General features: G+C 42.6%; 1 protein-coding gene across 1 annotated transcript; it reads right to left on the reverse strand.

Annotated features, from left to right (window-relative positions):
- On the reverse strand, nt 1-26,410 carry LOC142564796 (uncharacterized). The gene is made up of 6 exons (XM_075675957.1): nt 25,514-26,410; nt 23,724-24,031; nt 13,771-13,879; nt 11,309-11,538; nt 5,979-6,138; nt 1-764 (listed from the first exon to the last, which is right to left on the reverse strand). Exons 1-6 carry the CDS (start codon nt 25,713-25,715, stop codon nt 619-621), a joined length of 1,155 nt encoding a protein of 384 aa, XP_075532072.1. The 5' UTR covers nt 25,716-26,410; the 3' UTR covers nt 1-618.
- Nucleotides 26,411-27,320: the final 910 nt, after the last annotated feature.

Here is a 27,320-nt window from a genome sequence, read left to right on the forward strand (position 1 = left end):
TAAATGAAGATTCAGTTTATTAATCATAAAACATAACAGCGTGTTAGTCATAAGTCATGATCACAAATAAAAGTGTAAAGTCATAAAACACAATCTCAAAACCTTATCATAAGAAGCCTACAAACACTGACACCAAGGACAACATAGGGGAAATTACTTGTGCTTGAAAAATGAAATAAAGAAACGATAAATTAATGGAAATCACAGAGGATGAAAGAACAACTTGCCGGATGTGGGGAATGATCCCACAACCTTCTTCCCCTATGTTGTCCTTGGTGTCAGTGTTTGTTGGCTTCTTACGATATGACTAATAAAAATCGGGTCCTCGGTTCACCCCCTTTCTTCTCGTCAATCACAAAACCATGCACTTTGATTGCACGTAGCCACACAGGCCTTGGAACATCACATCCTAGGAGCACCCCATTGCAGGAATGCCTCATTTTAGGAACACCACACCCTAGGAACACATTCAGCTGGGACTAGATCACAGTGGAAGGAAAGGAGTGATCCCGTGTCTCAGCTTTCCCTACCTCACGTCAAGTGTTGCACATCAAGAGAACTTTAGAAATTTGCGTGGGAGGATCTGTCTGCACGGAACATTGAAGCAGCTGCAGCGCCTTACAGGGCTCTATGGTTGCAAATTCCCAAAGCCTCTTCCTCAATGCTTCCTTCGCCGCCACATCTGTGAGCTGAACGTGCAAGCCACCTTCGTATATATGCGAGCACCGCTGCCTTCTCCACCTTCTGCTTCATGCATACGGTCTCTGCACAGAACGAAAGTAACAAGTAAAAAAAAGAAGGCGTATCAGACAGGCGTCAAAAGAAGCATATCATAGTTTCCCAACTATTAGTCGCATTTCCCCAAAAAACTTTGGACATTTTTTACAAAGGTGCAACTTATATATGCATAAAGCCATGCATGCTGGCACCCCCAATATGAACGTTTCTTTTTAAGTGAGCATGCCACGCTGCAGGAGCAATGTCAGCTATGTGCCTACAAGGTCGCGTAAAAGTTATTTTGTAGAGTTGCCGATGATGATGCAGTGACGCTGTCACCATAATCACATTTTATTATGCCAACCGAGTTAAAATAGGCGTGTCTCATACACTGGTGCGAGTTGTATGCCATTTTTTTTTCTTTGAAACTCAATAATTAGGGGGTTCAACTTATACAATGAACTACCACTATATAAAGTCTGTTACAACTGCATGCACAAAATAGACAACGAAGCCAGAGAAAGCATAAAGGAAATTCATTTACTAAATTTATTAAAAAATGTAGAAACAACAAGAAAAATAGAAGTAGATCAAAAGACAACTTGTCACAGGTAGGTGCTGAACCCGTATCTTTTGTACTATGTGTACTGCAAGTTTAAATCCAGTACTAAAAAAACAAAACTAAGAACCCTTACACGCAGGACCAGTGCTGATCCTGTGCGTAAGTGTTCTTTGTTTTGTTCTCGCGCTGCAGTGTGTGACCTTGCAGCATGTCGCACCAACTTGCTCTCACGGAAGTGGGTACTCCTCTGTTTTACGTGTGCGGTACTACACTAGTTCATCATCTGTAGCAGCCAATGTGCCCATCCAATTTCTCAGTATACGAGTACCAGATTAACGCCGGGAAACAATAGACAGCCCCGTGCTACGCCATGCCAGCAGAAGAACATGATTTTAACCGGCAGCGTCATGTACTAGTAGGAGCAACCTTGTCTACATACACATATAGCCAAGAAAGTGGAGGGGAAGATGTGGGCTTGGCTCTCACCCCCAGCATGTTTTTTTCGTCGACTGATTTCTTTTTTCTTATTATTTCTACATTTCAAGTAAACAATTATTTTTCCTATGCATTTTAAGGCTTCACTGTGTTTTCTGCTTACGATTGTAATTAACAAAAAAAAAAAAGAATCTTTCAGGTCCCCGGTTAGGATGTCCAGAAATGTAATGCTGTTTGCGGAATACTGGGTTCACGGAGAGGTGTACAGCAGCAGCAACAACACTGGTAGCAACACCTGGTGACACAGTACCTAAGCAGAGAGCACTCAAAGCTAATACTCCAGTGACCTAGACACTGCACTTCACTTCTGGTCCAAAGAATTGGTAGCAACACAATCGTTAACATGCACTGTATGTTTACAATTTTCTTTTTCGATGAGAACACTGACATGATGCAAAGATTTTTTGCTGAGACATTGTAGTTACACACCACCCACAACAGGTCACTACCAGCTTTGCTACTGCCGTTAACGACTCCGTCAACCTGGTAATCTGCAAACGTTAAGAAGTTTATGAACAAACTAAAACTGTCCATTCTTCTCACTTGCCACATAACAAAAGTGTTACTCTGAGCAAATGCAACACACCTTTGAGCAATATAAGATGGAACATCTGGTTTGTTTGCAAGTAAGGACTACTTATGTGATATGGGGATTTGAATCTAACATGTTAATATGCAGTAAGTAGCTTTCCTATTGAATATTTAATTTCATTGGACACTTGCATGAGGAGAATGTGTTTACACACTACGACCTCCTGAAAGGAACTAGAGTGCTTTTGTTTCATATTGCTCGAGGCGGTACACATGTCACAAACAAATATCTTCATCTTTTTGTCAATAAGGCATCATTGTTACGTATACTTTTTTTATATTAGATCACAGTCAACTCCACTTACAACGAACTGTAGACAAATACCTATTGTCTACAGTCTTGGGGCAACACTCATGGGACTCATTGCATAAGTGTTGCCACAAGATTGTAGACAATAGGTAGTATTTGTCATACTCATACAGTCAAACCTCATTATATTGAACACGGATATATTGAATTATTGCATATAGCGAACACTTTCTATGTCGCCTGGAGAATCGCATGCGTTCGTCATTTTTTTATTATGAACGGGGTCGAACGTAAAATGGGTATATTGAACTCCGCCACCCCAGACCGCGTGCACTCTGTTAGCAGGCAGCGACCTTTCCCACAACACCCTCGAAGAGAGCGGTGGCGCAATGGGCGTTCCGAACTGCTGCATACGGCGGCTTGGCTAGCTCAACAACGTCAATGATGCATTGCATTTGCCGCACTGACTCCTTCTCGGTGCCGTGCTCTGCGCCTCATGAGGAATGGCGGTTTGCTGCCACAAAGGTGCATGACAGCGCATATTCACTGGGCTCACTCACAAGCCCCGACCACACGTACGATTGCAGACGTGCGCAAACTCGCGCCTACGCGCTTTGAGAGAAATGGTGGTTGCGGACGCGAGCTTGCGCGCATCCACAAGCGTATGTGTCGTGTGGGCTATAGATGCCACGAGAGACACCACCTAATACTTTGTTACTGATAGTGTTTCAAAATGCTTCGATCGACGGACGTGGAGTTCGCAGTGGAAGTAGCGGCCAAATGAAGACGCTGCCGAGGTTGATCCCATAAGCGCTGAGGTTGTGCCGCTCCCAGCTTCAACTGAGTCTGCAGCTGCTTTCGCCCTTCTACGCTGCTACTACAGTGCAACAGAAGGCACCGGCCTAACGCTTGTGGATCGTTTAGACTATGTTGAGGACGCCACGGTTAAGCACGTGTCTGCTACTAAGAAGCAGGTTACACTGCAGTAATTCCAGCCAAAGAAATAAATACTTTATGTGAAGCTTCAAGTGAGTATTTACTGCACCACAATTGGTTCATTGATTGATTTGTAGAAGTTTTTATGCGTTCTTAACGTGATTTTATATATTCTGGCTATATCAAACTATTTCCCATCAACCGTGCTGTTCGATAGATCAAGGTTTGACTGTTTATGTCATTCACTGAATTGAGCACTTCCCACCAACTCTATTAGTGACCCCTCAGCAACAATACTACCCGTATAAACCAGCCTCAATATTCTCTCACCTGTTATAAATTGTCTTTCAAGCTAACTCTACTCATATTTTGTCTGAGTAATAAACACACTGCTTTCATATAACTCTGGAATAACTTACAAACTAAAATATTACTCGAGTTTATGAAAACCTGAATTTAGCGTTACCTAAAGCTAAAACTAATTATTTTTTAAGCTATATCTACCTGGAACTTGTTGCCTATCTACATCAAATTATCCCACTCCACATCGTCATTTTAAAAAAAGCACTTAAGAAAATTTTTTTGCTAATGTATGTTAAAGATTGCTTTGAAAAATGCCTATACTTTCCTTTTTTGTTTTAAGAATTCCTGTTGCATCCTCCCTATTGAACCTGCTGTTTTTATTTACTAAGGCACGACATACTGCCAGAGTGTGTTGCGTTAGCATTATGATTTATTATTATGTTGTATCTTAATTGAGTCATTCATTTTCTGTATCATCGCTGCTTGTGCTTTTTATGCCATTATTTGCTTTATACATCTTTGCATATGCTGTACTCTCAAAAGGTTCCTGTGACAGGTTTTCCACATGGGACCACCTGTAAGAATTAAAACTTTTTGTAGTGTATTCACTGTGAAACAACTATGCAATAAATCTTTCAAATTATAATTAACATTATTGAATGGCCATACAAAGATATGACAAACAAAAGTTGAAAAGCAAAACAAAAAATTTCAAACGCAGCACTGCATTGCTACAGCACTCAAATTGGCATCCCCGTGAGTATCTTCAATCACTTGTCAAAATGGATCATATCATACGTAAAGCAATATATAATAAAAACAGCATAAAACAAATAAACTGCAACATATCAATACGTAAAGTGCCACTCTCTATTTATGTTATGCATTCAACTATAGCCCCATAAATAGATTTCATTTGCAGCACATGTTTTAAACGAATAATGATTACATTGCTCAACACAACGTCGATAGCATGCAAAGTACGCAAGGAACGACTCGGCAAGAGTTGTAAGTCCACCGTTCTGCCAAGGTCCCAGGCTCCTGCGTGACAGACGGTACAAAAGTTATGCTACGCCATGCGTTTGAGTGTTGGCTGAACAAGGAGAACATGTCACTGCATACATGGTATAGTATTAAATGCCACAAAGTGGCATTTCAAGTTATTTCTGTTCGAGTTACATTTTGACAATAAGCAGAAGGCACAATTAAGCAAGGCACTTTTACTTTTATTGACCATCTCTTTTCCCCAATATATGAAACGTTTCAGTTACTGAAAGCCCCGCCTCATAGCACTGTGAAGCAGTAGCAGATATATCAGACACACTGGGATATGCGAGCTCCATTTTTCGAGATTATAATGCAGTGGTAGGCATGTATATCATATTTGCTAGTGTAAGAACTGCACCACCTACGTTTGAGGTCAAAAAAATTTTGAAAAAAAAGTTGCAGCATGGACTGGATTTTCAATGCATTTTCATTACGTATCAGTCAATAGCGCCACTAAATGCTTTGCAGTTCTCTGAATATCCAGCACCGTGGCCGTCACTAAGGACAACCTTCTTTTGAAGTTCGCTGATGAGGCAGTGAGCTCCAGTGGTTACGATGGGAACAACAGAAATGGCACTTGATTCGTGGTGCTCAATCTTAAAGAACCTTGAGTATGTTGCATAACGAGATTAGATCAGATTCTGGGGGCGGGGTTTCGCACCCGAAAAACAGTCAAATTATGAGGGTCGCCACAGTTAAGGACTCTCGATTAATTTCAACTACCTGAGGTTCTTTAACGTGTGCCCAAAGCACAACACATGGGTGTTTTCACACTTTGCCCCCCCTCGAGATGCTGCTGCCACGGCCGGGATTTGGTCTCGCGATATCGTGCTTCGCAGTGCAGTGCCAAAGCTACTAAGAAACCATGGCAGGTATACTGTGCAAGCATAGTTTGCATTATTCTGCACGTCATTCGCCGCATTGTTGGTGGTTTTAGGGGTAGTCATGCGCCTGACACACGCTAGAGCTACACCCAGTAAACTTGAAAAACATAAATGTGCATGTCTTACACGAGTAAATGCAGTGAAAATCACGCAGGAGCAACAGGAAAAGAAAAACAGAAAAAGCAACCGTCACCTGTTACCACACTGCATATCCGCAGCTTTATGAAAGCCTTCTTGCCCCTTTTTCCGTACATGCTATAGCGTTGCTGAACAGAGTGACCCATAATCTTCTTCATCACGGTGGTTGCCACCTTTCGCAAGGTGGAGCCCGCCAGGCAAAGAAGTTGTTCACGCTGCAAATAAGCCCAAAATGTACACAACTAACTGTTAAGAGGCATGTGACATGCTACAGCAAATATAATCCCCGCTGAGACATCAATCGAGGCTCATCTGCTATAACAGTGGCAAGGTTTGCCACACAATATACAGCTGACCCTCATTATAACTAAGTTGCATCTAACAAGAAATAGCCTTTTTATATACCTGATATTTATTATAGGCATGTATTTCATACATGCTTATGAACGAGAAGGAAGGGGGTTAAAGGGGCCCTGAACTACCCATCGGGCTTGGTGAAATAACATAGTCCGCAGGTCGCATACACTGTGGTGAACATCTCAGCCAAGTTCTGCTGTCGTACGCAGTCCATGAAACTCACAAGCGGAGCACGAAGTCACCTTTTTCTCAAACGCTCTCATTTCAAAAACCTCATGCGCCCCGCTCTTTTCTGTGTGCTTTATTTCGTCATAAAGCACACTCCAACACGCAGCTGCTATTGGTCACTGCGCTTGGCTACACCGCGGCCGCCGCAAGGTGCCGCTACGAGTCCAGTGGCTAAGTGCACTGTGGCTATCTGAGGACAGCCACCTTTGGCTTTCATTTAGCATAGCATAGGCACCAAATCGGAAACTTGAACCGCGTGCCACGGTGACGTCTCCGCCGTACTCTTCGCAGTGCAAGGCACTGGAGGAGGAAGGGGAGCACCGCTGAGGTCGTGCTTGATTGCCGGTAACTCTGCTTTTGCTGAACGCACTGAAGTACTTTTCACGGCAAAGTGGGTCTGAAATAGCATATCTTCACTTCAAATGTCTTTCTCCACTTTGACAAAAAGTGGTTCAGGGCCCTTTTAACTGAGGGGCCCGATTTTTGCTAGTCATATCATAAGAAGCCAACAAACACTGACACCAAGGGCAACATAGGGGGAAATTACTTGTGCTTAATAAATGAACTAAAGAAAAAATAAACTAATAGAAGTGAAAGTAGATGAAAAAACAACTTGCCGCAGGTGGGGAATGATTCAACGATGTGTAGGTTGTGGGATCGTTCCCCACCTGCGGCAAGTTGTTTTTTCATCCACTTTCATTTCTATTAGTTTATCGTTTATTTCATTCATTAAACACAAGTAATTTGCCCTATGTTGTCCTTGGTGCCAGTGTTTGTTGGCTTCTTATAATACATGCTTATAGTATCTGCAAGAAACATGTCAGGTTTACTTCTCTATATGCGATAATATCGTGAAAGCAATTATGTGCACAGTCCAGGAGCACTTTCACCATATGCATTGCCATGAGGTTCTGCATACATTTAGGTACATGTCTGCTATACGTTTATGCACACTACTATATGTAAGGCACATGCTGTGCTATGCAACCGCCAAAGCTGCTCAGGCTTGGTTTTAAAGTTCTTGGCTGAATTATTCCAGAGAATGGTAGTCCGCAAACAAATGCCACGAGACGTGACCCTCACAGCCACATGGCTTTTCTTTAATATCTTCTCAGACTATTAAACATTAAAAGTGCAAAACAGTGTCAGCGCTCAAACGTGAAGGCAATGTAATTTTACTGGTGTGCCTCCTGAATGGGCAGGGCAGCAGCACCTGTGCAAATCCATCACAGGCCCTACTTTAAAACTTTAAACGGAGCTAGAAATTTTGCCACACTCATGTATGCCGTGCCCATGTAAGACACACATATAGTTAGAACACCGTCTGAGGATTTAAAGTTCAAAGCGGAACTGCCATTTTTTTTATATACATGCCTGTTATATCAAGGATCAACTGTATTATAGCTGGTTTGGGCAAGGTAGGTGTGTGGGAAAGCCTGCTTACAGACACATTTGCTTACAGGTGCATATTGTCTATTATCAAAATTGGAAATGGTCACCCCACACACCTGGCTGAACCTATCGGCATGCATTTGTTCCACGCTTTGCTTTGAAGGTCCAACAATTAACACGGATTACAAATGTTCGGACAAGACCAATGATGTCTAAACTGACTAATACGCGTGGCACACGGGCGTTTGGAAGGCTTTCCAACCGATAGTCAGTTGACTCAAAGGTCAAGTTCGAGCTGCTGCACGTGTGGCTTCGAAGGCCGCCGAGTCAATAGTCTATCGACTCAATGGAGCACCTTACAACTCTATTGAAATCTCGATGGCCTTTGAGCAACGGAAACGGAAACAGTGTGAACATGCCCTCTTGTTCACAGTGTGCTCGTACTATCGGTTAGGACGAACAAATCAAACCAAAATGCTCTAAAAATACTATATATGAGTGTTATTAATTATTCAATAAATTATTTCTGCCACTTGATATGTGCAAACTGCACATACTCTCGACAGAAGCGACATGTAGCGACTCAAACATTGCCGCAGTTTTGCTACTCAACGACTTAAAAACTAAACACATATGTATGACAATGTATAAGTATTTCTTTAAATGTATAAACGGACATAAAAGAAATTACAGTGCTTTTAAGTGGTTTTAATGTTGCTTAACTTTTCGTGACATGAAAACAAAAGTAAAGATCCGCAGCGCCACACAATTTTACGAGAAACACCTGAACCACTCAACGGCCTTTCGAAAGTGCTGTGTAGAAGCGCGATAACTCCTTTGAGTCGATAGAGTTGTGGCATTCTGAAGGCTGTCGACTGGAAGGCCTTCCAAATGTGCCCGTGTGACACAGGTATTAAAAGGGTTAGTTGGGGAAACAACTTGGCATGTAACGTTCACTAACAAGGGTTCACAAATGATTGCCAGGGCAGTGGTTTTGGACAAACTGGTATTCCAAGACATTGGGTTGACATTAGCACAAATCTGAAAGAATGAAGAAAAAATAAATAAACAGGAGACTTTTTCTCTTAGTGCCCCACTGTCTCCCCGTTTCTTCTCGTCTTCCTTTTTTACTTTCATTCACTCTGAGTTGCACCAATCTGAACACAACGTCGTGCACAAATTATGTTCAGCCATTTAACACAGCCAATGCACATCCAAGACTTCCCTACAAACTAGATCAGAAAGGCATCAATCATTACATGTCTTGTGTGGCCATTGATCCTAAATTTACATGAACATGGAACCTCGCACATGAATTTGTCAGCCAGAGGAGAAATTTGGGCATGATGACTAATACATAAGCATTAATAAGGGGAAAAGAGACGTATACCCGAACATAGCTAAGTGCTACAAAGGAAACCCATACGGGCTCCTCGAAAGAAAAGCATCGCAGTTGAAGAAAAATTCGCCCTGGTCTGGGACTCGAACACGGGACCACTCCCTTTCCAGGGCAGCCGCTCTACCATCTGAGCTAACCAGGTGGCTAGCAGATGGCAGGGCAAAGTCAAATTTGTCATCAACTTGAGGCAAGGGCAAGAGTGACGTAATAGTTCTGCGGAACTATTATGTCCTGGCCCGGAACTCGAACCCGGAAAGGCAGTGGTTCCGGGTTTGAGTCCCAGAACAGGACGAATTTTTATTCAACTGCGAGGCTTTTCTTTCGAGGAACCCATATGGGTTTCCTCTGGAGCACTTAGCTACATTTGGGTAGACGTCTCTTGTCCCCTTATTAATTACTTTTCTCCACCTGGCAGGTTTCCGCAGAACTATTGCATCAATGCATAAGCATTAATCTTTAACTATCACATTGATAAACACATCACAAGTTTAAGCAGCATCAAACAATGTCCACTCAGCAACACGAACCTTAGCATAATGTGTCCACAGTTTACTTGCCTCATTAACTTATTTTATATCTGCCTAAACATGCAAAAGTGATTGCACAAGGTGGAAGCATAGATGTACATGTGTAAAACCAGCCACCATGAAAAATTAAACTGTAAGGAAGAAGCTTTACAGTAATTGGAAAATGAAAACAGCACTGATTAGATACAAAATGTGAGCAAGTAAAAAAGCTTTTGTGGATAAATATGGAGATAAATTTACAATTCAATTTTATCTTCCCGAAAACGAGGTTTCTTGGAGAAGTGGCTTTTTGCTGCATCATGACCTTCAAGCAGCCACCACAGGACAGTGAACAATGCATATGTTGACTACGAAGTGACTACCAGAAGTGACTGTGGCTCCAGTTGTGTGTATGTATATATATGTATATATATATAACGAAAAAAAAAAAGAATAAGGATGGTAATAGAAGTTACTTGAAGTAGGAATACTTGTGTAATTTCTGGTGGCGACTGCAAGAAACAATGTTTCAAGAAAGTTTCAAACTACAATTCCATCGACAACAAGAGAAGCGATCGTGGCAGGCCTGTAACCTTGGACATGCTACTCGATTACTGCAAATTACGCAAGAGGATGTTCAGGATGACGAGCAAGTTTCACAGTGAACATGTAGCCAACAAAAATGCGATACTGTGTGGTGGGCACAGACAATGGCAGACCGAGTACTTTTTTTTCCATAGAATTAGTGACGTACTCCCAGTATTGAGATTTTCGGATGGATTCAAAGAACAGCAGCTGGGTAATATTGAGAAGAACACCAAATTACCAAAGCAGATTCCAGTTCAGGACAGACAAAATGGCATCAACTAGCCTAACTTATTTTAACATACCAGTCGTTCTTCCATTTCCTTTACAAGTGTGTGCAGTAGTGGGCCAATAAATGTCATGTTCTGGGACTCACCGCCACTAAATTTGCTTTTTCTGTCATCAACTGAGAGATTTCACCAAGCCTCAGTGGCAACCTGTGTGCTCCGTCTTTGATAAGAATGCTCACAGGGTTTCAAAGTACATGCATGACACTTGAGGGAGCAGCGACTTTTACACACTATTCAGTCTGCTCTAATCTTAAATTTCTTTTTCAATATTGTACGTACCAACTTACACCATGTCATGAACCTCAACAAACAAGTATGAAATCTGTTATATACCAAAGAACTCCTGGAAACCCAAACAAGACAGAGGTTCACAGGAAAGTAGAGAAGAAGTTATAAGCAGTTGTTGAACAATGAAATGTTGGCTCTTAAGTCAATAATTCAGCAAGGAGACCTGTCAAGTGTCCTGGTCTGACCACTGTTGAAGACTTACGAAAGTGTCTTATTGACTCTGAATATACAACCAAGCTACTGCCAAATAAAGTAGGAAAGCCTAGAAAAAGATATGAGCATTGTCATATGGCTATCTGGAGAGATTTGAACCACTGTGATAAAAGGACAAGGTAAATACCAAGGCTGTAGCCACACCGTCATCTTGAACAGCTTTCTCTAGTGCTTCCCACTCTTTTAGCGTTTCTGCAGGCAACTTCGGCAGAGTGACTCTCGATGGCTGCGGACGATGCATGTTCGCGTTTGAGAAGGCCTCCGGAAATCGTGGCCTTATCTGCTTCCGGTCTTGAATGCTGTAGCACTGGACTGTGTGGGTATCCAAGAGGAGTCGTTTGATCAGCAGGTGAGCATCTGTAACAAATAAGCATGCAAATTCAGCTCTGCTAGGTGCCTGTAAGTATCAAAAACTTTGTAAACAAGACGTACGCAGCACAGATGTCAGTGTGAATCTAGTGATGATGCTGGTGCTGTTTCCAGTTTTGGCCAAAGTGCAAACTCCAGTGTAAATCGAGCCGCACACCAATCTATCAAGATAGCACCATCGTCATGAGAAGCAGCTGCCAACTTACACGTGAAATTATTAAGACAGAGATATTGATAGTTTCAGGGATAACCGTGTGTCCAAGGCATTGATTGCTTTAACTTCGCATCTGGCGTCCCACAGGGATCAGTTCTAGGACCACTTTTATTTCTCATTTACATTAATGACGTCGTCCAGATAACTAATAACACGTCAGTTAAAATCCGTTTATATGCAGACGACTGCGTTCTGTATTCAAATATAAATAATGCATACGACCAGCTTATTCTAAACAATGTGTTTTCTTCTTTCTGTGATTGGAGCAACACATGGCAGATGAGGTAAAATTTTAGCAAAACTGTATCGATGTCATTCACTAACAAGAAAAATCCTTTTCGTTTTTCGTACACTAACAACACACATCAACTAACGCACATGAACGAGTTTAAGTACCTAGGTGTAACATTCTGTTCAAACTTGAATTGGTCTAGGCATATAGATTTAACTTGCTCCAAGGCACTCAGGAAACTCGGGTTCTTAAAACGTACATTAAAAGATGCAACCAAAAACTGTAAGCTGACGGCGTACAAATCTTTAGTAAGGCCTGTACTTGAATATGCATCGGCGGTCTGGTCGCCTCACTCCGTAAAAGATATTATTAAACTTGAAAATGTGCAGAAAAAAGCAATAAGATTTATATATAAGCGTTACGACCGTCACTTCTCTCCCACAGTTCACGCCCGCACGTTATCACTTGACACACTTGAACACAGACGAACATGTGATCGCATGATCCTACTTCACAAGATTATCAACAAGCGTATTTATGTTGACGCCCCCTTCTCTTTCGCTAGTTCTTCAGCACGTGTCACACGCTGTTCCAACCTGCTTAACATCGTGCCGTTTATGCCGCTTTTAGATAGCTACAAATTTTCATTTTTTCCTTTCACAGTTGAATTGTGGAACGATTTAGATGGCACGTTACGTGAAATGTCTGTTGATAATTTTGTGCGAGAATTGCCAAATCATGTATCTTTTTCATGACACTGTACCGTTTCCTCTGTAAAGCATTACACTCACATTTGTAATCATGCACTTTCCTAATATTGTTTATGTATAATCTTCTGTACCACTCCTGCAATGTCCCAATTCATGGGATAGCAGTATTTGTAAATAAATAAATAAATAAATAAATAAATTACAACACTTGCGTCATCACCGATTGTTTTGCTAGCTGCGCCTGTGTGATGGTACGCCACAAAATGCCTTTATATTCTGCGCTTTGCAGATCTCCATACATTGTTACAAGTTAGCGCTCGTGTGTTTCAGTCTTCTTTCCCTGTCCTCGTCTGGTTGTGCCCTTGAAGTTTTTGTCATGTCTCACCAACACGCCCAAACACCCACATTGTTCAGCTTGTTGTGAATCTCGACTGCATTCTTAGTAGAAAGAAAGCAAGGAGTAAGTTTCACTTGGGAAGTCAAACAATCTAGGCTAGAGGATTGAATAAGAACACGACTTGAATTTATGGTTGGCTCTCAGATTTGTTGCAAATACGAGAGTAAAAAAATAGCAGCTTTAAAAAGATGCTCCACAGTACGAAGGAAGAAAAAAGCCTAGGCAGGAGCATGATATGACAGTCTTGAAGCCTAGACAGAAAGATTGTAAAGGAAAGGCTCATGGGAAATGATAGGCAAGCAATAATTTCTAGCAAGCAATCGTGCCGACAGAACAAAGAAGAGCAGGTCAGGGTGGTGGCAAGCACCGATCGTGATGAGGACATCACTAAGAGCTGCCATGAAATAAACAATGTCCTGAATGGTCTGGCTGCCAGGTAGGGCCTATTTTCCAAGAGTCAATCTGCAGCGTAGTCCCCAAAGTAAAAGGAAGGGAAGCGTCAGAGAAGGCTGCCTTGCCCAGGCTAGCTGCACTATGTCGCGCTCCCTGTTAGTCCTTTTCTTTTCACCATGCTGGCAAAAAGTAGCTGAGGACTCATTGAAAACCAACATGCAAACAGAAAGCAGTAGTTTAAAAAAAAACAGCAGAGAGACGAGACAAAGCTTACCAGAAATGTCTTCAGCATTTAAGCAATCACGTTGCCTTTCAGGATGATCCTTTTCTTCCTTCAGGTGTTTTAAGCTTCGCTCCACAATATGTGAGCAAGTTGGGGCTTCCTGCATACCGCCATATGTACCACAGTTAGCCTAGACTGCAATGCGCAGGCTCCATTTGTTGTCCATGCTAGTGAACCAAACGTTATCTGGTTAAATGAAGTGTGTCAATTGATGTAAATTGGCACTACTGGGTGAAGTTGTGTAAATAATACTAAGGGTTTGTACAGAACATTTGACTCAAAATTTAAGGACATTTCAAGGATGCTAAATGTCAAAAATCAAGGAGCGATAAACAAAACTTATTCGTATACGCACACAGACACTGAAAAATAGTGAAACCTCCATCTTAGCCGAAATTTCTTACGCCCTAGGACCTACTGAGTTCGTCGCACACTTCAAGCTCTCCACGCCACTTTTCCAAGTTGACTTTCCCACTGTAATGATGTCAATCACCTTATGGCATGAAGGTTGGTAGTGTCCGACTTTAGCCAAAAATACTCATCACATTAATGCGAAATGGCTGAAACTTACTTTTTGCCAGGCATTTCTAAGGCCTAGGGTATGACAACGGAGCCGTGATGGCTGCGGTATGAACCGACTAGCAAAACGACAAAATGGTGGCCTGGCTTGGTCGTGTGTAGTGATGTCACTAGGGGGAAGCGGGGGGTCGGACCACTCTGGGTGCAGCACGCTGAGCACTCACTGTGCTGTGGCTGACACTCAAGCTTTTGTATTGTCTGTGGCTCCTAGCTGAATGCAGTAAATGTCTGCGCCCAGGCAGCTGAGTGGGCCAATGAAGAGAATAAGCTAAAGCAGAGAAATGCTGACAGAACAATGTACTTGTTTGAAGCTTTCAAGCACTGGTATATGTGGTGCGAGTCGTAATGATGCAAGTAGCATCATATTAAAAGTACTCACATACGGGGCAGAAACCTGGAGGCTTATGAAAAGGGTTCTACTTAAATTGAGGACGACGCAACAAGCTATGGAAAGAAGAATGATGGGCGTAACATTAAGGGTTAAGAAAAGAGCAGATTGGGTGTGGGAACAAACACGAATTAATGACATCTTAGTTGAAATCAAGAAAAAGAAATGGGCATGGGCAGGACATGTAATGAGGAGGGAAGATAACCGATGGCCATTAAGGGTTACGGACTGGATTCCAAAGGAAGGGAAGCGTAGCAGGGGGCAGCAGAAAGTTACGTGGGCAGATGAGATTAAGAAGTTTGCAGGGACGAGATGGCCACAATTAGTACATGACCGGGTTAGTTGGAGAAGTATGGGAGAGGCTTTTGCCCTGCAGTGGGCGTAACCAGGCTGCTTCTGATGATGATATTAAAAGTGTTGTGACAGAGAGGGTTAGCTTAGAGTCGCTTTCCTTTATGTGTTCGTTTAAAAACACTTCACTGGGCTGCTTGTGATAAACAAGAGCATCGGGTGGGGGGGGAGGACAGAGATTAGAAATCCAACACTCACTCCTAAATGAAAAAATTAAATTATGGGGTTTTACGTGCCAAAACCACTTTCTGATTATGAGGCATGCCGTAGTGGGGGACTCCGGAAGTTTCAACCACCTGGGGTTCTTTAATGGGCACCTATATCTAAGTACACGGGTGTTTTCACATTTTGCCCCCATCGAAATGTGGCCACCGTGGCCAGGATTCGATCCTGCTACCTCGTGCTTAGCAGCCCAACACCATAGCCACTAAGGAACCATGGTGGGTGACACTCACTCCCCTCCTACTTTCAGAATAAAGCAAGATTGACCCTCAAATGTTTCGTATCTTTCTATTTGCTCACTCTATTGCTAAATATTTCACACACATGCTCAATGTTGTGCTTCCGTGGCTTGAAGGCTGCATTGGTTGCTATAACTCTGAAAGATGGCTAATCCATACAAAAGGCTTATGTGGTGGGCCATTTAATGTATCATAATGGATAAAGAAAAAGTTTCACCCTAATTAGCAATGACTTCGTGATCATTGAGCGAATGTAATTTATTGGTTCTATCATGCAATAAGTGCAATAAATTCTAGAAATTACGGGACAGTCGTTGCAGCACGGGCTCCCAATTATTGAAGTCCTTTCGAAATGCATGCGAAGCAGCGCTAATCAGTGCTGCATTCAATGCCTGAAACAGCAGCAAGTGCTAAATTAAGCTAATAATGTCACAAAACAAAAACAGCAAATTGAATTGTTTGTAGTGCATAAGGGATAAAAATGAATGCGAAATTACAGGCAAAAGTAGGAGCGTTTCCCTTTTAAATTATTTCATAGCTACTCAATAAAATGTGTGTTAAGAGATAGGAGGGAGTGGCAAGATAAAGAGAAGAGGGTGAGTGACAATGGAAGCCGAATGACGCCACTGGTTGCTTGGTCTGGCATGGTCCAGCGCCACAACGGAAGTGGTGATTTAAACAAGCCTCGGTGTGGTTGGAGGTTGTGAACTTGCCATGACACAAATGGTTTAGCAACAATCTCAGAATAAAATACTACTAGGATACTAGGATTGTTTTCCAATAGACGGTGCCCATGCGACGCTCCCTATGCGAAGTATGTTACTTTAAAACTGCCTCTTCACCATTTTCCTTATCTTTCTGTTCTTTCACATGCTTTCCCCTTTTTCCCTTTCCAAGTCTAGGGTAGTGAACTAGGCACAGTCTTTGTTAACCCACTACCTTTCCCTCTTCATTTCTCTCTCTACTGTTACTCTGAATGTGCAAAAGTTGCCACAAACTGCAGTTTTCAAGGAATTCAAGGAGGACACTTATTTTTATGGTGTCTTAAGGGTTCTTGAACCTCTTTTTTTCAAATTCAAGGGTTTTCAAGGAATTCAGAAAGATGTATGAAACCTAATACTAGCCTCCCCTCTCCCCAGGGCTAAGACAAAAATTGTGAAGTGAAAACAGAACAGAGGCTAAAAGGAAAGCTAGAGTTTCTTTTTTCACAGACTTCGCGTGTACTGGTCAAACTTATCTTTGGTTCAGAATAAAATATATCTGGCTTACTGATAAGTCAAAGTACACCACATGGCCTCAGAGTTTACTGTGCATATCACTTTGGTAGTTGTGTGAGTGTATAATTGGTAACTTTAGAGTGTGCACTAAAGTTATGAAATACTTAAGACTGATGATGGGCACGAACACAAACACATGATACACAGTGGAATTATCAGCTGTTCTGTGTATTGGAAATGAAAACAGATTTTCAACAGTACGGAGACTACGGACACTTGGAGAATGGAGAAAAAATTAAATTTGGCTGCAGCAGTGGAGCACATTATGCACGAAAGCTCGAACAGTCCTCTGTTTTACAGACTGGCCTGTCTCTGCAATTTTAACCCTCCTGTTTTTGTACTGTGCTCCTACTGCCAAACTGATCACCTGTGTTTATCCTTAATGCGTTCAGCCACTATAACCATACCATTTCTGACATGCGCTGGAGATTATGGTTACGCAAGAGCTGCCTACGATTTCACGTTGTGCGTGCCATTTAGTAATTAGTGAGCATGACAGAGTTTTGACGTGCTCCGACTGTGCATTTGTTTTTGCATATTGGACAGTGTTTGGGCGTGAATGATGTCAAACGAGGAGCCTTCAAGAAAAGTGGAAGTGTGAGACATGCCAAGGAAAAGGGGGCAAAACTGTCGTGCTTGTACAGGGTCAGATAAAAGATCTCGAAATGATAGTGAAGTTGGTAGAATTGGATAAGAAGCTTAATTTGCTTTTGGGCTTGCCAAGTAAAGTGTCATGGAGCAATCTATCCAAATGCTGCCCAATCAATTTGATGAAATTAAGAGACGTCTCAACTGTCACAAAAAAGACAACAATGTAAAGCGCAAGCTGGAAGAGATGGAAGGGGCTCGGGCTCCTCAGGACCTTAGTAAGGTTCAGGATGGCATTGATGCCCTTGAATGGCATAGCAGGCACCTGAACTTAGAAGTACTTCTACAGCACCACGAACTGCTTAGGGTTGCTTTCTAAACAACAATGGTTTGTCCACATAGAAGCTGAACAAAAGGGAATTACGTTGTGCACATATTAACGCTCAATCCGTTTCTAGCAAAATAGAAGAATTCGAAAGATCTTTTTTTGTGGGGATAGATAAGCTGTGCAACGTTGTTATGATAAGCCCAAAACCTGGTATACGAATGACAGTCACATTTTTCAGCTCCCTCACAAGAAAACATTTTAGCTTAATAGGTTAACAAGACACAGGGGAGGTGTGTCCTTATTACTGTCAGAGCATATACCTTGTCATAGGCTTCCTAATTTTTCGCGTGCAACAGACAATAACGAAGTGCTATGTGTTCATGCAGAGAAAGGCATCTTTGTTGCGTGCCACTGCCCTCCCGATGGCGTTCTTGCCCATTTTCTTGAATTCTTTGATGATCTGTTAGTGTTTACTAATGAAAACCACCCAAATTTAATTATTAGAGGAGAGTTCAATGTAAATATTGGCTCAAATACAATACACCGATCTGATTTTGAAAGGGTATTCATTTCAAATGGTTATATAAATACGGAAGCTGCTCTTGATTTGTTTATAACAAATTACGATCCTCTGTGTATCACAAGTGCTGTTTTGAGTAGTGCTATAAGTGACCATATGCATATTTGCATGTTTTTCAAGACTGCAATAGCTAGCACCTTGCACAGAAACACAAACGGAACCTTCCGGATAGTAACCGAGGATACTCTAACAGCTTTTCAGATATAGTTGAAGCAAATTAACTGGAATGATGTTTTACAAGAGAATAATGTTGAATCAGCTTATAATACATTTCTTAGCAGGCTTTTTTGCCACGTATAAAAAACATTTTGTTTACAAAATCAATAGCAGAAAAAAAAAGCCTAAGAAAGCTATGGTTAATGAATGCTCTTTGCAAGAAAATTAAGAAGCGTGACAAACTATATGCAAAATTTATCAAAACTCGAGAGCCTCTGGACTTAAAAGCATTCAAAATGTTTCCTCACAAATTAACCAAAGAATTACGGAAAGCATGTGATGCTTATTTTCTGCAGATGTTTTCGTCTTGTATGAATGACTCAAACAAACTATGGGATAGACTAAACGTTCTCATGAACAGAAAAGAGAGGAGTGATTCAACCGAACATATTAGTTTAAATGGTAGGTTGTTGGTAAAGGAGGATTTGGCAAACACCTAGAATGATTATTTTGTACACATAAACGTTGACCTCAATCACCCGATGCTGCATTATGGACACATTACACGAAACGTAAACACAACATTTTTTTCATAGTGCTGGATTGACATGGACAAGAAAGACGACAGGACGTGCGCTACTCCAGTTGATATGTGCACGACTACCTCGTGATGTACGATTTCAATTCAAATAACACTGAAACAGTGAATGACGTGGTTGCGGTATTCAATGGATGTCTGACAATCTGGTTATTACGCATGAGCTACCTAACAATGTTATCCAGTTTTTAGATATCAAACTAAATCTGACCGCCAATCGTTGTTGGGAATACCACCCTAGGGAAAACAAAGATGCTGCTTCCGCATGCCTGATCACATTCAAAGCTGGTGATGTAAGCAATCGCAAACCATGCCCACACCGGATGCCTGGGAGTTTTTCAAGACAAAAAGAGCAGCGACTGGAAGCAGGCTACCCTACCCACATACTTTTATCAGTGGCGCAAAATGCACTAAAAGAAACTAGGGGAACCGGGTAGTAAGTGCTAGCATCGCCACGAAAAGAGAAAGAAGGTGGTTGTACCGTACATGCATGGGATATCACACGGTTTAAAGAAGTTGGCCCGAAAAAATGGAAATGGACATCGTATTTTCTGCTCCACAAAAGCTATCAAGCATATGCAGGGCCACCAATCTGTTGAGAAAGACGTGAGGAGGATGCAAAAAGAATCATTGGCCGCTGTTTATGCACTGTGCACGAAGTGTGGTATATTGCTTCCCTTTCTCGTGCGGCAAAGTGTACAAGGGCAGACAGGCAGATGCTGCAATGGCAGGCTAAGGGAATGTGAGCAACAATTGAACTGTTATATAAATGGATGTGTCTCCGTGTATTGTGATGATTTCGGGTGTAAACCACTGTTTAGGGATTGTGCAGTCATGTTCAGAAAGATATGTAGATACGAGGAAATTGTAGAAGCAAGCTTGATTGCAAAAGAAGGTGCTAACTGCATCAGTGCTCCGTCGATTACTCTAAGCAGAAAGAAAACTGCCGATCTGGAAAATGTCAGGCTGCGCGTGCGATGATTTCCACTCGTTTGATCGGTATAAGCACCATGCTTTCCTGAAATAAGATTCAGTTGATAGTGCACACCCTGTTGTCTTTCTTGTCCATGTCAATCCAGTGCTATGACTCCAATTGATGCAACGAACCAACTAGCCCTAAAATCAGCGGAGGATTAAGGAGCGGGGGGGGGGGGGGGGTGCTAAGGGGGCTGTTGCCCAGGGCCTCACCTCGGACAGTTGGAGAAGGGGGCCCATTTATTCTAACCTGCTTAGTATATGGAAACATGGGCAACGGAACTTCGAGCGACATGTAAGAAGTGAGAAAAGCAGAACGAGCAGACGGGGCCCCCGCATAATGTAACAGCATGCGTTTAGCCTGATCATTTGGGGAGAGCGTGTCGAGTTGCAAAAACAGGAATCCCTCGCCACCCGGCGGGGCCCTCTTTCTTACGAAGCGAGGTGCGTTTGCTTGGAAGAGTTTTCGTGGTTTCCTGACAGTCCGTCCGTCCAGTGCTGTCTGGAGAGAAGGGGCAAGGGGGGAACACCTAAAACATGTAATGTGGGATGAGGACCTAAATCTCCCTTGCCCCTCGTCACCACCACGCCACCCTCCACCTCTCACATAGTTCCGCCACTGTCCTCATGGAAAGGATGTGCTGCAGTACCCAACAGTGCCTCCTATTCGACTTTTCTTTACCGTGAGGGTAATTTGGGTGGGAGAGCATAAGTCCGATAGCAAATGATGATGAGTCTGATGGCAGAGTCTATGCAGGGAAGGAAAAAAGAAGCAAGGCCATTCTGAAAAATTTCAATGCAGTCTTGTGTTGCCTTGAAGCTATATCAAAGAACGAGGAATAAAATGGTGACACTAGGAATGAAGTGCGCTCTCTCTCCAAGAAAATTAATGAAAAAACTAGAGACTGCATTCATGGCGATTTTCTGGAGTGAAATCGTGGAGCGCTTTGACAAAACAAGCGTAGCACTTCAGAAACCAGGCCTAGACATTTCAACTGCTGTAGACCTGCTGAGCTCTCTAGAAGGCTTTCTTAATTCTTTGGGATTTCTCTGATACCTTTGAAGAGAGAGCACGCACGCTAAGTACCAATCAGTGTTATCAGGATGACGGCAAACACACCGTTTTGAGTAAGCACCTGGACGGAAAAAGTGATAGTGCACTACAAGGTAGAAAAAAATTTTAGCGTAGAGACCTACAATGTTGTACTTGACAATCTAGGCTCTGCTTTGCGAGTGCAAAAGGCTGCCTAGACTGAACTCGGCAAAAGGTTCGGATTCTTAAAATTGCTCAGAGAAGTCGGGAGCGAGGCCTCTCTGGCACAGCAGGCTGAGAAGTTGGTGAAAACCTACAAAAATGATTTGGAGCCAGCATTTTCCACTGAAATCGTTCAGTTTGCGAACTTTATAAAATTTAGAAATTTATAATTTACGCAGATGACAAGTGTTTTAACTCATCTGGTTCTTGCACAAATTTAGTTACTTCTTGTGTAGTCTGTCCCATTGGTCCACAGAAAACTGTATAAAAGTAAATACTGTGGCGAAAACAAAGGCTGTAACTTTTCCTGCCAAAGGTATAAGTCTACCTTCAGATCTAAAGTTAGCTTATAGATCTACAAACATAGAACTTGTACGTAGTGTAAAACTATCAGGAATACGCTTCACAAGTACTACGCAATAAGACCACGTATGCTTGGTAATCCAAAAACAGCTGCATAACAGGTGTTTTAAATCTAAACTGATATACTTTACCTGTCTCTGTGAAATTATTAATTTATCATGCTTTATTTGTGTCTCACATTCATTATGGGCATCTAGTATGGGGCACCAGGACGCCGTGTAACTTGAGTAAATTATTTCGTATTCAAAAGAAAATAATATGTGTCATCGCTAGGTACGCTGCGCCTACTGAAAACTTGTTTGAGAAATAGAACATTACTACAGCCCGTAACATCTATAAATGCAGACTCTTAAGCAAATATTACCTTAGTTCCAAACATAACAATACCTTACTTGTGGAACCTGCAAACCTATCCGCCAGTTTATACCATTATACAACTTGTACAACCTGAAGTATGGAAGGTTACGTGCTTTAGAAGTAACTACGGTTGTCAAATGCTGTGTAATAGTCTCCAAAAATTACTGAATTCATATGATAGAGGAGGCTATCATTTACAGTATTTATTGTTGTCAGTATTTAAAACTCTATTGCTTTCACCTCTTTAGAGTGCATATATGAATGTTAATAATATATGTTATGGTTCCTTTTTTTATGTATTCGTGTATGTTATGAAGTGCATATAATTTAATTATTTCATGGCCGCAGTATCTTTGTAATGTCATTATTTGTACAAATATTTTCTTTCTTTTTCATATATTGTATGACTGCAATGCTTTATGGCCACTGTATAAATATATATGAGGTGCTTCATGTGCTACTGCATGCAGCCATAGTGCAGCCAAAGGGGTGAGGTTGCCTCAAGATGCGTCTGCGCAGATTTCCCCCCTCATCCACCTCCATTTACCACTCCTTTGTACGTGTGTGTGTGTAAATCGAAATCAATACAACACACCAAATCAGTGAAGTGCACATCATCAAGACAGTTCCTTTTTTTAATTCAGTAAAGAAGAGGAGATCAGAGCAATCAAGGCAGGAGGGACAACCAATGGCATCAGGCCCACTAAAGCATCACTGTCAATATGATGTCACCGTCTCTACATTCTGTTTGTCTTGCTAAAATAAACACTTGCTATTCAAGCTTCTGGTCATGTGTTCCACCAATCTGTGCAGCTCAAAACTGCAGCATACGATGTTGAGTCATGTAAAACCAACCGGCCTGCTGACAAGCTTTTGTTTACGTAACTGAATATTCCTTAGTTTCATCACGACATTTAAAAGATGTAAATGTACTCTTACTGCACTAAGAGAATGAAAAATGACAGGGATACTTCAGAGTCAAACACCTCTCGCACATTATTATTCAAGAGTGAGGTGTAATTATGCAGCTAAATGTGGGGCGTACTCTGGTCAAAGTGCAAAAGCAAGAATTACAGGCCAATCTTGCTTGAAGTGGAGATGGCACAAATGCAGGTATGCCCTCAATTGACACATATCATTCCTTTTATACAGTACAAGATTGGTTAGAAGCCAGCAATTTTTTGGACACTTTCATTTTCTTTATTGTGCATAATTATTAGTGCGCCATGCATTCCCAGGTCACAAACTTCAACCACAAATCAAAGCTCAGCTATAGTTAGTAGCTTCTTATGGCAGGGAGCCAAAAACAGAGCATTTCATTGCCGGTGCGCTAACATGCATCATATGAATGCATTGCTCTAGGTAGATTAAAAAAAAAAGATTATGCTTTACATAAGACTTAACTCTGCTTCTACCGGTCTCCATTTTTCCCACTTTGCTAATATGTGCATAGATAATGCACTTCCAGTTGTTCAGTGCTGCTAAAAATGATGAGTTTGGCATATGGCAGATTACACACCAGTACAGCAAAACATGCCACGTCATGATTCACATTCACAAATCCGCATGTCACAATTCAACATTTACAAAATGTGTTCAAGCATGAGGGCAAGTTTCAATATGAAAATTTACAAAGCCATTACCTAGATAAAAATTAAAGTGGTAAAAAGCTCGAAAAATAAAATTACCTCTTTGTCATGCCTCTTCTCCTCAGGTGTGGCTGATCTTGGCTCTTGCTGTGTACTTGTTCCCTGCTCTTGGCTCCGTTCAGACTGTGAGCTTTGCTCTAGCTCAGAGTTTTCTTCAAGGATGGAATCTGGCTTCAGTTTCAAGTCAGGGTTGTCCAATTCTGCAACACAGGCCACCCCTTGCTGCTCGGTGCAGCTCTGCAGCTGTGGATCTGCTTCCGGCGTGGAATCCTGCTCCAGGTTTTCTTGAGAGCCAGATAAGCGTGAGACGTCCACCTGCCATGGTTGCTCATTACACGTGCTAGTTTCTGCATGCATAATGTGAAGGTGAGTACACAACTACTAATAGAGAATAATTAAATGAGTACCGAGAGGATTGCATTTCATTTTATAATGTGAAATAAAGGTCCTACCCTTCTAAACCTACTAAAACTAGCGTAGCACCAGTAACTGCTTACTATTATACTTGCTTCTACAAAACAATTTCAGTTTTTTCGACGTGGATATGTCATGACCTTACGATACACTGGCTCACTCACTTCCTGTAACTGCTACAAACTGCCACATGCAAGCACAGCCTGAAGGAACATTCACAGCATTCTCATTTATTTTGTTTTATGTGCGACACCATCACACCTAGCTTTATATTGCTACAGAATCAATGTTAACGAACTTTACTCTGTGTCATGACATCCCAATAATGTCAGTGACACCAGGTCCGGCTTTTCGAGACAACTTTAGTAACAAATAAAGATGCCTAATAATGGTAACGACCACAGGGGAGCTGCGACTCTTTGTGGTTGACCGACGAGACGCAGCCACGCTAGGCTCCATTATTGCAGCCAATGTTCACCCAGGGACCATTATTCAGGGTGACGAATGGGCCGCATTCAACTGTATCCCAAATTTAGTGGATGCTGACGAAGCATCCACTAAATTCTGCATTCTACATTGGGAGACAGTAAGCCACAGTGTGAACTTTGTGGAGCCCCATCACAGGCGCTCACATTCAAAAAATGTAGTTCTTCGCAAAACGTGAGGCGACATCTCATCACCGCCGGGTGCAGGCTAAGTGAACCGCTGCTGGAGTCGCACCCGACATGGCTGTGGTGGCAGTCAATTGACGGCCGCGCGCGCTGAGAACACTCTTTTCTACGTTTGTTAGAAACCATCGCTCGGCGCTACCCAGTGTGAAGGTACATCCCGATGTAAAGGAACATAAAGCGTAGTTTTCCGACTCTGCTTGTATGAATGTTTTCCGGCATTCCTGCGTGTTTACATACACGGCAAGCCCGCGGCAAAGCACTTCCGCGCCAGCCGACGCTCGCGTCGTCTTTAAGCGCGAGCAGCGAGCTATCTGTCTTGAAAGCCCAGTTGGCCCAGTGCGAAAACAAGGCGGGATGCGGCGCCGCCATCTTGTGACACTAGGCTCCGCGTTAACCCTAATCTTAGAGCAATGCTTAGTTACGTACTTCTAATGCTGCTCTAGGGGGGCAGAAACAAGCGGTGGCTTGATAAGTTAACATGCTGAAAGTACCCTAAGTTCGCGAACAATGCTTTGCATTAAAAAAGCAAAACAAAACGCATAAGCCCCCCTAAACTTCGGTGCCCGAACATAACTGAAGAATAGCTTTGATGTGTGAAAATGTTAAGCAAAACACCGTACGTTGAGTGGGATATTCCGGCTTCTCCATACGCCGGCACAGCTGTGCGTGCAACAACGGTTACCATATCATCTTGGCGACAACATGTCCATGCATGCAACGACAGTAGAATGAAAGCAAACTGACCTGCAACACGGCTGTGAACGATCGGTGAGTGGCCGCAGCCGCGGTACCAGCCGTACCAGCCGTACGGTTCAAAGGCGACTTGCACTTGGCAAATGTTCAACGACAAGGGTCGGGTGAAGCGGTGGCAATCGCAGCCGATAGAAGTGCACTGTCTGCGCGAAATGCCGCGCGTGTCCACACGCGTGAACATACTGGCAGCCATTTAGAAAACGCGAGTTGCCCCTGATCACAGTTCCCAAGAGTGCGCTACTTACGTCAACAGGATTTTGGAACCGAAGGCAAGGAAGAAATCCTGCTTCGGGAACACGCAGTACGCATGCACGGCAGCGAGTGAAAAGCAGTGCTGTGTTGAACGAACCGCCACAAAGCAAATGAACCCCCTCTCGCACCATGGAGGAAGGAAACGGGAGAAGCCTTGACGTCACTCTTTGTGAAGCTAAAGTGAAGCCGGAAGTTGGCGTTGCTCATGGCGGTGCTCCGCCTATCGGGCCAGCCCTCCTCTCTTGTTTACATTTCTCGCGAGACCACGCCGCGCAGCGGGCAACCGGGCTACCCGGACGCGCGCGCTCCGCAGCAATAATAAACAATCGTTAGCACTTTAGCATGATTCTGCCAAATAGGGCAAAATTTCCCGCGGATATCCCTTCGTCCGTTGCTATTACCGTGGCGCGGTACATTGCGTACAGCGTTGCATGCGCGTTCATTTCACGAACTTTAGTTCCTCCTGTCCCATTTGGCCACAGCAACATCCGGTAGAGCACGATCCAGATAACGCAGCGCAACAAAACACGGAGACCAAAGCAAACCTGCCCGCACGGCGCCTTTTCCACGGTACGAAACCTACGGAGCAACACGTGTAAGCGCACAGAACAGTAACAAAGCCGCCATTGTGGCCCGAAAGGCGTGGCCGCTACAGCAAAGAAATAAAAAAACAGCAAGAAAATGGAGAACCTACCACGTCACTTCCTCCACACTTCTCTCCTAGCGCGCGGAGGGGATAGGACCTCTCCTCAGTTTCCTTCCTCCGTTTCCCACTGCCGCACAACAGACAGCGTTGCCAGATCGCTTCAACCACAGGTAGCCAAATTGGCCTCCGCAGTTGCCCAAAGGTAGGCAAAAGGGAAACTTTGGGTAGCCCAAAAGTAGCCAAAAAGCTTTGTCTTTTTGTGAAGTCATTTCTTCAGCATATTGAATTAATTTGCGGCAAGAATACCTTAACCGTTACCGCAATCGTTACCTTCTTCCTACACCAATTAAAGGACTATTATATAACGCCTTATTCGCCTCTCATATCAATTATTGTCACCTCGTATGGGGCACTACAACTGGTACGAATTTAAGCAAATTATTTTTATTGCAGGAAAGGATAGTACGCATCCTCGTAAATGTTCCGTACGATACACACTCCGAGCATTTATTTGACAAGCTTAAAATTATCACAGTGCACAGAATTTATAGGCGTCGACTTTTGCAGAAGTTTTATCACATGAACTGGAAATGCGATCTATCCCTTGTTAAATTATCATGTTTTGAAGGACGTGTACCCTCACGTATAACAAAAACACAAGACCCTGGACAGTGCACCGTTTTAGAAATAATTACAGCCCACAAATGCTAAAAAAACAACCTACCAAGGCTTTTAAATGCTTACAACAAATCTGGAATTGATATATGTGCCCTTACCCCATAAGAATTTTCTCGACTTAATCAGCACGACTAATATCCATGTTTGTACGGTTAGCTATTTCAGGAGTGCAGATTAATTGAGTGTACAGCTTTTTGTTTACATTTATATTACATATATATG

This window comes from Dermacentor variabilis, chromosome 11 (assembly GCF_050947875.1).
Source record: "Dermacentor variabilis isolate Ectoservices chromosome 11, ASM5094787v1, whole genome shotgun sequence".
Lineage (NCBI taxonomy): Eukaryota > Metazoa > Arthropoda > Arachnida > Ixodida > Ixodidae > Dermacentor > Dermacentor variabilis.